Raw genomic sequence first — 12,864 nt, 5'->3', positions numbered from 1 at the left:
AAGATTGCAAAGAGAGAGAGAGAGATTAGGAAAGGGCTATGTAAATAAGCTCCAGTGCATCTCTAAGAGTTTGAATAGAGGTCCAGACTTCTTAGCACACTACATACATTAATAACTTTGCTTTCTGTCATAGTTCATGGTTATAAAATAGTTGTCTCCCTTGTGAAACTCTGACCCCTGTTCTATAAACAGATCTTAGCATTCCTATGAAAGCCAACTGTACCTGGCACTCAAATTAACAGTTTGATAGTCCTATTATTGTGTTTGTGAACCATGTTCACTTTGTCTATTGTCTGTATCCTCACCCTGACATGACTGCCACAGCTGTAAGAATACAGGGCACGTGTATTTGCATGTTCTGTGTAAGAAGAAGCAGACTTCCATGAAAGCACACACCAAAATAAATCTGTTAGTCCTTAATGTGCTATAATATGTTGCCTTTCTCTGCTTACTTTTGCCAGCTCATGAAAAATAATATTTTTACCCACAAGAGATTTATGCGTCTAACCAACTGAATATGAAATGGTTCTTTGCTGCTATAAAATATAAAACGGTTCACCATCAGAAATACTGTATAATTACTCAAAACTAGACATGGCTGGGTTTGCTCTCAGAAGCAGAAAACACAGGAGAGATAATTTCAGGCGGATAAACAGTCCCAGCTATAGTAAAGTGATCAAGCAATTCCCAGTTATGAGAAGATTATGAATAAGTAAAAGAATGTCTAAGTGCAAGCGACGGCAGAATATTAGTATCTAGACCGCCATACATAATGTAGCTCTGCTAACCATTGGGATTAGCAAATCAGCAACCCATCTCACAAACCAAAGCTTGTGTCATTCTCAGAACTTCAGAAGCATGACCAGGGACCATACTGGTTGGGAGATTCTGGAAGTCAGTTAAAAAAAAAAGTAACTTTCCAAGCTCTGCTCAAAATTACAGTTTACAACTACAGTAAACACTTACAATCAAGCATTTCATCAGACATTAGCACTATTAACCACAACTAAACCTAACCAAGGTTTCCTGTAAACCAAGAATCTGGCACCGTGGTTGAAAGCAAATTTACAGTTCTAGTTTGAGGAAAACTCTAGTCAGCCTTAAACAAAGAGGGTCAGAGAAAAACTGTTTTTTCTATTATGAGGAGCATTTAAGTTCCTGTGGTTGTCAGTTTTACTAAGGAAGAGCTTGATAAGATATACACCAATCAACAGGGTTGTTGCACATTGTCATATTTATGGTATCTATTATCTTGTGATTGCAATACAGCTGGCAAATCTGTTGGATGTGAGAAACCATGTTCTCTAATTTCTTCCCTAATGGTACCTACCTTGACAGAGCCTCGTGGCGCAGTGGTTAAACCGCTGTACTGCAGCCAAAACTGTGCTCACGACCTGGGGTTCAAATCCCAGGTAGCCGGCTCAAGGTTGACTCAGCCTTCTATCCTTCCGAGGTCGATAAAATAAGTACCCAGATCGCTGGGGGAGGCAATGTGTAGCCTGCATAATTAACTTATAAACCGCCCAGGGAGTGCTTGAAGCACTATGGGGTGGTATATAAGCAGCACACTTTGCTTTTATTTTTAACCTAGAGTTTTGGATGTAGAAACTTTAAAACATGACTTGCATATCATACATACAAAATCTATGTTGGATTATGTAATTCTGAAGTCATTCACTTTAATCACCAAGACCCAGTAACTTAAATGCTTTTAAATGTGCTTAACACACAACTTTTTTCTCACTCAAATGAAGACAGATTGAAGATCACTTAGTCAAGGCTATAATGTCAAAATATTGATTCTGAGCAGTTTTAAAAGACAGATGCAGCTTCTTACTGTACTGCAATTAACAGAACACTTCGTTACCATTCTGTTCAAAATGTTGCATTCTGTACTATATTTAGGCAATACATGTAGGCTATAAAAACACTAAGAGATAAAATAATATTTACACATATTTATGTCCTTCCCAGTTTCTATGTATACTATTAGTGTACTCTCTTTATCTCCTCCTACCTTCTGGGACTGTTGCTTTCACTGTGTTTGTATCATCATCTGTCAGCATTATTTTAAGCTTCTAAATTCATTCACACATTTACAGTTTGGCCTGAGGCCACATCTGCATGACAGATGTCTGGTGGATGCCGCAGCATATAACTAGTCTTATAGGAAGTACATCATCTTTATATAATCAGGTATCAGACAGGCTGAGCTTGGGCCAACGCATTGGAAAAGGAAGCTGCCTCCAGTAGTTGTAGGGAATTCTGTCTGGCAATGGAACTCTTAGAATGGAAATTCTGGGATTCAGAGTCCAAACAAAAGCAAATGCACATGCCTTATATGGATTACTATACCACAAAGAAATTCCCCAATCTGTGTGGTGAACCACTGTACAAAAGCTGCTTCTTTGATGGAGAGGTCCATTTAAACCAATTGAACATTTTCTTACTTCTTTATTAATTACTAATTAGCTCAATATGTGATCTTCCCTCCCATGAACTCAAGTGTGCATGCCTCTCTTCCCTCCTCACAATCACATTCTCACAACACTGTGAGATAGGTCAAGCTTCAAAAGATGTGAATGGCCCAAGCTCACCCAATGTATTTTCATGACTCAATGATGCTCACAATGATTCTGTCAAGTAGAATGCTATAAATTTTCTACACTCTGACCCAAATATTGGTGAACGATGACTCCTAAAATTCTTGACCACGGGGCCATGCCAACTAGGGCTTCTGGGTGTTGTATTCAAGGATGGAAACCACTGATCTTATTACTTTTTAAAAATCCTTGCTTTTTTCTGCCCCAATAGAAATTTCAGTGTTGAAGTGGTCTTCCAACGTGGACAACAGTACCCTTTACAGAGATACAAACAAAATTAATTTGCCTTCATTATTCAGCCTATGTTGTTAATACTACATAATGGCTGAAATCTTGCTCTTTAATGCAGTAAACTGCACTAGAGTCAGCCCACTGAATCCATGGGGAATTGGTGAGTGAGCTCCTCTATCAATTCTACTGGTTCAAATGTACCTATTTTGATACAACTTGCCCACATTAAGCAGTATGATTTTGGCTACTGACTGAAATCCAGTATGTCACAACTAGAGAAGGCTGATTTGAATCAACAGAATTTGTAGAGGAGTTGATTCACCAAATTCCTGCTCATTCAATGTGCCTACCCTAGTTGTGACTTACAACTGGATTTCAGCCACTATCTGAATGACACTTGACTATAAATTCTAGGTATTACATTAACAAAGATACATTTTTTTGCAATAGTTAGATGTACAGTATGTAGATAACATTAGATATCTTAAGAATACCTGGTTTACAATATTGTTCTTACATTTCTCTGCAGATTCTCTGCCTCACTCAACTGAGTCGCCACACAGCTGTGCTAAGTCAACTATTACTTATAAACGTTCATTCATGGATGATTCATTCCCTCTGAACTGGAACTAGGACAAGGCTCAGTGAGGAACAGAAAAGAATGCTTGGAGATGGTGGGGTGTATATCATAGCTTTCAACTCTGGAGACTGAAAACTGGTGCTTTCCTTGCTTCTATTTTTTATTTTCTGTCTGACAGGTCAAAAAATATGTGTTTAGTCTGAACCAAAGAGAAGACTACTCAAAAGCTCAGAGTAAAAAGAATTTTGCTTCCATTTCTCTTTTCTGGACAACGAAGTGCTTTCTACCAAATAAAGTTGTCGAGAGGATGCCTCGAAGCTCACAAGGAGTGATCTTTTACTCGTATATAAAATTTCGGCAAGATGACAGACAGCTATGCCTACAAAGATATGAAGCTGGGGGCTGAAAATCTGTTGATGAGTTTTGAGATCCATGCACCCATCAACACAGCCTGTTTGTCAACAGAAACTGGTATAATGCTAAACATCACATCACTGACACAAACACTTTGATGGCATGAAAAGGGAAAAGCCGCCCCGTTCTAACTTCCATACCGCAAATGCAAGCTTAGTACTGCAGCAGTTTGTCATGCCTTCTCTCTTACCCTTACAAAACAGAGAATCTGTGGTCCTCCAGATGTTGATGCACTCTGATTCTCCCTAGCTCCAAACACAATAGCCAACAGTGAAGGATCATGGATGCAAGAGTTCATCAGCATCCAGAGCAATGCAGGTTCTCCATTCTTGCCTCAGAGCAATGGTTCCTAAAACACAGTCCCCAAATGTTGTTAGATCATAGCTCCTGAGAAGCTCCAGCCAACAGTGTCAGTACTCAGGGGATCTTCAAGGTATAGCCTAACAACATTTGGAGGTGAGAGATTGGGAAGCACAGCACTGGAAACGCACAAAAATGTGCCACAATATGTTTTGTCTTATTTATGTTGTTGTTTTTGTCTCTGTTTGCCTGATATACTATTGATTGGACAACATGTGATTATTATTAAGAAGCTATACACCAGCTCAATGTGAGGGGAACAAGGAGAGATCAAGAAATCAGACCAAGGAAAAGTACCAGCCACTGACCACTCCGTCTCTAAATGAACCCATTGCTCTTTCTTACGGGACCATTCCCACAGGCTCCCTTCAATTCTCCAGCGTTGGAGTGTGATTAATCTTGTGTCTTCTAGAATTATAGCTAGCACTCCTACTTTACACTACTAAATTTCCCCTTAATGTGTCCCTGAAATGCTCACTATCCCTGGAAAGGAAGGCGATCTTCTGAAAAAGGCAGGACTCTTAACCCAATAAGTGGTGTTTATTATTTGTTTATGTTATACTGGAAGCCGCCTAGAGTGGTCGTATAGACCAGATGGGCAGGATATAAATCAAATAAATAAATAAATAAATAAATAAATAAATAAATAAATAAATAAATAAAATTAAGCACTGTTCTAGTGTGGACTGATGAACTATTATGCTCTGGCGTCTTAACCTGGTGTACAAAGGGAAAAGAAAGGCTTGGTCTTCCATGCGCCAGCACCCCTGCTTCTCATCTTCCAAGCCCGCACACACAACACACACACCAAGCCTCCCACAGACGTGCAGCACCCAAGACTCAGGCTGACATCCTAAAGCCTCTTGGGACGAAACAAGCATAGTGGGGTTTATTTCCAGGCACTATAACATATGATCCCTTGGAAAATACGATAGGCTTTTTTTTCCCCCTCAAAAGAGAGAGAGAGAGAGAGAGAGAGAGAGAGAGAGAGCTGGCGAGGAATCCGGGGCCCCGCCGGAGGTTTCACAGGCGGCCGGCTCTCCCTTCTTCCCCCGCGCTCGTTTCACCCACTACTGCTCCCCGTCGGGAAACAGAAAAGCAGGCATTACTGTCACCGCCTAGCACTCCGGGGCGGGAGAAAAAACAAATAAATGGCAAAAGCGGGAGGCTGTGCTCCCTCGTCTTCGCCATTTGAGAGCCAGACTCTCCGCGGGCAGGAGGCGAAGTCCCGACCCTCGAGGAGGCTGGAAAGCGGAGCGAGAACCGCCAGCCCGGCGCTCGTGCCTCGCCCTGCCCGGGCGCCGACGAGGAGGCGGAGGCGGAGGAGACGGAGGGCGGGCGCCACAAAGTTTCTTCCCGAAGGCCCGAGGCCAGAAAGCGAAGCGAAGCTGAGGGGTGCCACGGCGGGGTGGGGGTGAGGAGACACGACGGCCAGCCGGCCACTCACCTGCGAGCGGTCGCTCCGAGCCTGGACGAGACCGACGCCGCCCTCGGCCCGCCACCCGCTGGCCAAAGCGCGGAAGAGGAGCCTCAGGGGCTGCGAGGGCGACCCCAGCGCCGGCCGGCTCCCCCCGCAGCCCCTCAGCCAGCACCTCGCCCGGGGGAGCATCTTCTCCCTCCTCCTCCTGCTGCTGCTGCCGTCGGGAAGGAGCGGGGAGGCGTCGAGGCGCGCGACCTCCGTCCTTCCTCGTCGGCAACAAGCTGCTCCTTCCTTCTTTCCTTCCCGCCCTTCCTTCCTTCTTTGCTCGCTCGCTCGCTGGCCCGCGCAGAGGGCGAGGCTGCCGCTGCACCGCCCCGGGAATCCGTGGCAAGCTCGCCGACCGCAAGGGGGTGCGTGGGGGGGGAGTTTAAAGGGGAAGGCGTTTCTTTTCCTCCTCCCCCCCCCCGGGTGCTCTCCTCCTCGTCGTCGTGTCATTGGCCGACAAAAACAAAACTGAAGGGACTCGCTTTCTGCTTCCTGCGGGCTAACCGCACGTGCGCTGCAAAGAAAGTCGCAGCCCCTGGAACTGGGTGGCGAAGCGTTTGTGGAAGGGGCCTCTCAGAGCCCGAGCGGCCCCTGCCCCGCGGAGATTGCAGTGGAAACTTAGGTGGCCCATGTGTTAGCTGGAGAAACATCCAAGCGAAGAGAGGGAGAGGGCGCGACTCGGCGGAATATTCAGTTGCTTATGTTGTGCATCAGCAGCTGCAGGGAAAGAGGGAGAAAGGGAGTGGGGTTTACTGTGGGGGGGGGAGAGAAAGGGGAATAGCGGTTCTGAATTGCACAAGCCCCGGCGACAGGTTTGGAGGAACACTCGGAAACTCTTAGAAATGCTGAGGTCTTTTCCAAGTGTCCTGCGCCCATGTAAACAGAGCAATCCACTACTTCTTGCGGCTTTTATTTTCCGGAGTCTGCTTAGGAGTGTTTGGTCCCTGAAGCCATGAAGGCTAAAAACAAAGCCCCCTTCCCTTTCACGTAGAGAAGCTGACTAGATGGAAAAGTTTAATCTTGCTTTAAACCTGCTCTAAGGAAAATGACAGCGCCAGCCCATCCATTAGAGTGGGTGATACACGGCCCCTCCTCAAACCCAGGCTCCTCCGAGGCTCCTCACCCGTCAGAAGGCCTCCGTGTGTACACGTGATTGCCTGGCTCCCTACCCGTCTCTGTGTTTACCCAAGGGTGCCTCTGTGCACATGTGTATGGATAGCCCCACCCATCACAATGGGCACCAACCAGCACTGAACAGTGTCCTTGCATCGCTCCTGACAACAGCAGATCCACTCCGCTGGCAAAGGAGGGTGTGCATAGCACTCACAATTTGTCCGGCACCTCATTGATACTCCTTTCACACACAAACGTTCCTCACGAGATGCTTAACTGTAGGGCAGGGTTTTATATATACACAGTACTGTAATTTGTATACTTCACTATGTTGCTGCTTGCATATAGGTTGCATATGCAATAGTTACTATAGGCGGTCAACACAATTAGCCCTACCATCAGAATGAGGTAATTACCTCAGACAGCATATATGGTGTCCAGCATGAAAGGAGAGCAAATTGTTAGCCATCTAAATTATTATTATTACTGGATATTTGATGTAATTGAGAGGCAGATGTACTTGTGGGATTTTCTCCGTCAGAGAAAATGTCTTTATAACATGACTGATCTTCGCTACTATACACCTTGAGTTAAGTGAGGGAGGAGAAGAGTGCCATAGACTGCTGGGTCTGGGGTTAACTAGTATAACCTAGTCTGAGACATGATGCTTACAGATGTGCAGCTATAATGGTTTAGTTGACCTTGTGATTTAATTCACTGCCACGAGAATTAACCTTGCAACCTTGGCCTCAGGACTGAAGCCTGAGCTTACCAATCCACTTCCTTGAGCTATATTTTAAATTAATTCAGAGTAAGTGCTACACCAACTGAATAATATCAACCAGACTCTGTGGAAAAAGTATCAGCATCACCATCAGTCAAGTCTGTGCTCCAACTATTAATGCTGAAGAAGATTAAAGTGAAAGCTTTTAGGCAAGCATCCTGGAAGTGACTGATCACATACCAAAACAAGACATGCTTATAATCATAGATTACTGGAATGCAAAAATAGGAAACAACAGAACCAAATGTTGGACACAAACAAAGCAGGAGAACAACCTAGAGAGTTCTGCAAAGCAAACTCTCTGTTTATTACATGCTTCAACCAACCGATGGCGGTTCACATGGACATCACTGGATGGTTCAGTACAGAAATCGAATGAGGTGGTTGGAAGCAGGCAATGGAGAACCTGCATTCTCTCTGCCAAAACAAGACCTGGAATAGATTGTAATACCGTATTTTTCCGTGTATATGATGCCCCCCACTTTTCTAACCCAAAATTAAGAAATCTAAGTGGGGCTTAGCAAATGTAGGGGGAAAGGGATCAAAACGCTGCAGGATCGCTTTGATCCCTGCTTTCTCCCTTCATGCTAAACCCCATGGGGCTTAGCAAAAGGAGAGGGAAAGGGATCAAAGCAATCCTGCAACTGCATGATCATTCTGATCCCTTTCCCCCTTCTACAGCCACAGGATTGCTTTGATTTCCCCCCCCTCCTTTTGTTAAGCCCCATGGGACTTAGCAAGCAGAGAGAAAAGCAGGGATCAAAGCGATCCTGCAGCACTTTGATCTCTGCTTTCCTTTTGCTAAAGATTAGCAAGTGGAGGGTAAAGCAGAGATCAAAGCCCTGCAGGAACAATTTGATCCTTGCTTTCCCCTCCACTTGTTTTTGTACTCTCCTCATCTTATTTCCGTGTATAAGACAACCCTCAATTTTTAGTCTAAAATTTTTAGACAAAAGTATAGTCTTATACACAGAAAATTATGGTACTGATCATGAACTGTTAATATCCAACATTGGAGTAAAGCTGAAAAATAACACTAAAATAACCATACTGCCAAAATCTACTGTAAACAACAACCCTGCTGAATTTAAACTCCGCATAAGGAACAGACTTATACAGTGGTGCCTCACTTAACGGGCGCTCCCTTTAGTGATGAAACCGCATAGCGACGAACTTTTTGCGATCACAAAAGCGATCATATTGCGATGTTTCCTATGCGGTTTTTTCACTTTGCGATGATCGGTTCCCTGTTTCGCTTACCGATCATCGCAAAGTGATGATTTTCTAACAGCTGATCGGCAGTTCCAAAATGGCCGCCGGGTAAAAAAATGGCCGCCCGCTGTGTTTAGGGATGGATTCCTCGCTTACCGGGCAGTGAAAATGGCCACCGTATGGAGGATCTTCGCTTTAAGGTGAGTTTTAAACCCATAGGAACGCATTAAACTGGTTTTAATGCATTTCTATGGGCTTTTTATAATTGCATAGCGACGAAATCGCTTTGCAGTGATTTTTGCTGCATGGATTAACATCGCTATGCGAGGCACCACTGTATTACATTAACTGGCCATGAACTGACTGATACTCAAAAGGAAGAATGAAGAAATTAGAAAAGATAATAAAGTGTAAGGATGTGTCACTGGAGAGCAAGACCAAGGCCATCCATACACTTGCATTCTGCATCATCATGCACAGGTAAGAAAGCTCACATGAAAAAAATGATTTATTTGAAATATGGTGCTGGAGGAGAGCTTTGTGAGAAAGTGAGATTCTCTGGAAAAGACAGCAATGCTGGGAAAAGTCGAAGACAACAAGAAAAGAGGAAAACCAAATATGAGATGGATTGGCTCCCTAAAGGAAGCCACAGGCTTCAGTTTGCAAGAATCAAGTGGGGCTGTTGTGGACAGGACATGCTGAATATCTCATAGGGTTGCTGTAAGTCAGTGAGAAGTAAAGATAGAGATGAATGAAGGGGAAGTGAGTGAGCCGTCCCCTCACTCTTCTTGGACAGAAGGAAGAGAGGAGGCAATAGCGAGTGACAGAGGAGATGAAAGGTCTGAGTACAAAGGAAAGAGAAGAGAGGGGGTTAGAGAAGGAGAAAAGGGGGCTGGAGTTTTTCTTGACATTGGAGGGAAAAGGCAGGAAAGGAGGGGAGCCAGTAGTAGTTTGGGAGGAAGAAAAGAGAGTTGAAGGAGGATCGCAGGTCTTCCAAGTACTGTACCCTTAAAGGGAAAAACAAATAAAGAAGGCCACAACGAGGCAGGACGAGGAAGGAGTGACTCAAGAATGGAGACAGAACTGGAGTTGCCGGACCCCCTAGAATGGACAATGGTGGTCTTCCCACACGGACAAGGTCCCTGGAAGAAGGTGGTTCATCCAGGACCTATACCCACCAGTTACAAGCTGGAAGGAGACTGGGCCCACCACCCGTGTTGCAGGACAATCTGTGCAGGTTGGAGTGTTCTGTTGAGAAAGCTCACCGACCAGGAATGATTTGTACTAGCCTCCCAGTAACAGAAGAAAAGTTAAACCGCGAGTTGATGTTTTCTTGGACAGAATGCCCATTTAACGTTGACACTGTTGACCCTATTGAGGCAGTTGTGGACTCCCCTGATATTAACGTTAATGAAGTGTTGAATGAAAGAAATGAGACTCTGTTGGTTATTCCCACCCAAAAGGAGGAACTGCTCAACTTTTTCACTGAACCCAATCACAGTCAGACATGACTTGATGGCACATAACAAGAAATACCACACACTAAACACAAGTCTACAAATGCTAACCAGATAACCATAGCATCATATACGGTAATCTGCAAAGAAATGAAATATTGTAAGGAAGACGGCAGCAATTTTTACTACAGTATTTTATAACCATCCTATTGCACATTTATTCAAAATGAAGTTCAGAAAAACATATCTCTATATCTTAGGAAAAATTATTGGACAATGAAATTAACTCATATATAAAGAAAAGTAAGATATAAATTAACCTACTTAAACAGACTTTTAAATTACCCTTGCAACTTTTTGTTTTATACCACCAGAATCATGTATCTACATTCGTTACTCTCTAAATGGCAGTGGTTCTGAGGATGCCAACAGCAGCCTGGGACAGAAAACGGGACTTTCAAAATGTATGTTTTGAAGCAGGTTTACATTTCCTATTTCCAAGCACAAAGTAGTAATGCCACTAAGGGTTGTTATTTATTTATTGACAAATAATATCATAAATTTCAGAATAGGATTATCTGTTTCTAAGACGTATCAGGTGACCTGTAGGCAAACAGCTTTCAGAGCCAGCAACTTTTATATATATATATGTGTGTGTGTATATATATATGTGTACATATATATGTGTGTGTGTGTGTGTGTGTGTGTATATATACCGGTATATGTGTGTGTGTGTGTGTGTGTGTGTGTGTGTGTGTGTGTGTGTGTGTGTGTGTGTGTGTGTGTGTGTGTGTGTGTGTATATATACACACACGAACAAATCATCCTATTCTGAAACTTATATTATTTATCAAACACATATTTCCCTACACATTTTTCCAGTTTGTAACAGTAAAAGTAAATGATGTGCATGCACAAGCTATGCTCATGAGATCAAGTCACATACACAAAAAATCTGCTTTGTAAATACATGCATAGAAATTGTTTATTGTTATTGTTTTGCTTTTACCGAAATATTCACTGACTGCTTGTGAGGCCAAATGTTACAGCAATATCCTTTTCTGTTCGAAATCTTGTTTTTGGAAAATTTGATATGTTTCTGTGTTTGTTTTTTGTGGGGGCTAAATTTGCAGGTAGTTCTTTCCCACAGCAGAACTAGGACTCTCATGAGGTAATACTATATGGCACAGTTCTATGACAAAATGTGTGCCAAACTTGCAACTGAGGAAAAACCCATAAAAAACAGATGGGTTTTCCTTGAGCAGCTTCTCAAAAGCTTGTAGGTGCCAGAATTAAGAAAAACATAAAGGGTCTTTGCTCATTCTTGTCTGTTTTGGGCTATCCATCAGTCCTCCAGTTTTGATGGTGGAAATGGTTGGGAACACAAGAACCCACAGAGAGAAAATTGGATTATATCACATATATATTATTGGAAAAGTAGTCCCTTATGTTCTGGAATTTTTTCTAGTAGTTATAGGGAAAATAGAGATTGAGAGGGAGAGAGGATGCCCTTGCTTAAGCTCAGCAGGTGATGATATGAAACAGTGAACTTTGTTTCTTGTTTGAATTTAATTTATTGGATTTCTACATTGCTTTTCATATAGAAAAATCTGAAGCTGGTTTACAGTTTAGTCATTTAACTTATTTTCTTTTAGCCAATGAAGTATAGCACCCCGAAGTGTATTAAACTAGCATTAGGATTGACCTCAGTGATGTAGTTAGGTATTTTTTGACAATGGATACTAAAAGGGGAACCGGTATGATATAGTGGTAGGAGCAAGACTGCATCATGGAACAAAGGTTTATGTCGTCATTCAGCCATGAAGTGACCCCTCAGTCTTCCCTACTACACTGGGCTTTTGCGTCAATAAAGTATGGAGGAGGTGAGCATGCCCACACTCGCGCTCTCTCACTTTGAGCTCATTGGAAGAAAAGCAGAGTATAAATGTGACTAATTAATAGTATCTAATAAGTGTGGTGTACTGTGTACCGGACTAGGGTTTAGGAGACCAGGATTCAATTCTCCATTTGGCCACAGTGTAATTATTTAACCTTTAAAGCACTATTAAGGTTGCTGCAAGTTGCTTTTAGTAAGTGTGTGTGCTCATTCTATTGAGTAGACCCTTTAGTTTTGCCCCTAGGTCTTACTTTGAATGAACTACTGATTAAGCTTAAGCAGTTGAAATCCCCCCAACATTGGATCAAATGATAAAACTGCAGTCCTTTATTTCCTAAACCTGATTTGGGAGCCTTTGACCACGTGGCTTTGCATGGCCCTTCTGTAATTTTTGTTCCAATGCATGTTTGGCACTACCAGTATCATTAATTTTATTGTCTTAAAATTGTATACATCTCGGGAGCTGTTCTTTTTGATGATCCAGTAACTTCAACAATCAGAGTCTTAGGTGTCAGTGATTTCACTTTTTGGTTCCATAGATTTGCTTTCCAATCAGAAAGAGATAGTTGGTAATTAAAATATTTTATTCTTCTTCCCCGCAGTTCACACCGGTTCCACACAATGGCTGAAATCCTGTTGTGCAGATATGCAAACAATGTAACTTTTGGAAGCAAATTGCCCTAAGTAAAGAAATTTCCAAAGACATTATAAATTGTATACTGAGTTGCGTGACAACTTAGTCACAGGA

The 12,864-nt window shown here is 42.9% G+C and overlaps 1 protein-coding gene across 1 annotated transcript in view; it reads right to left on the bottom strand.

The window, feature by feature from the left end:
* MCUB (mitochondrial calcium uniporter dominant negative subunit beta) overlaps positions 1-5,799 on the bottom strand; it is a 68,164-nt gene extending 62,365 nt beyond the window's left edge. The window contains exon 1 of the mRNA XM_020808841.3: positions 5,636-5,799. Coding sequence (XP_020664500.3) covers positions 5,636-5,797 — 162 coding nt within the window. The 5' untranslated portion in view covers positions 5,798-5,799. The remainder of the gene's footprint in view (positions 1-5,635) is intronic.
* Positions 5,800-12,864: the final 7,065 nt, after the last annotated feature.

This window comes from Pogona vitticeps, chromosome 5 (assembly GCF_051106095.1).
Source record: "Pogona vitticeps strain Pit_001003342236 chromosome 5, PviZW2.1, whole genome shotgun sequence".
In the NCBI taxonomy this organism is placed as follows: domain Eukaryota; kingdom Metazoa; phylum Chordata; class Lepidosauria; order Squamata; family Agamidae; genus Pogona; species Pogona vitticeps.
Note: the sequence above shows the minus strand (reverse complement) of the source record. Positions and strands in the feature narration are given on the sequence as shown.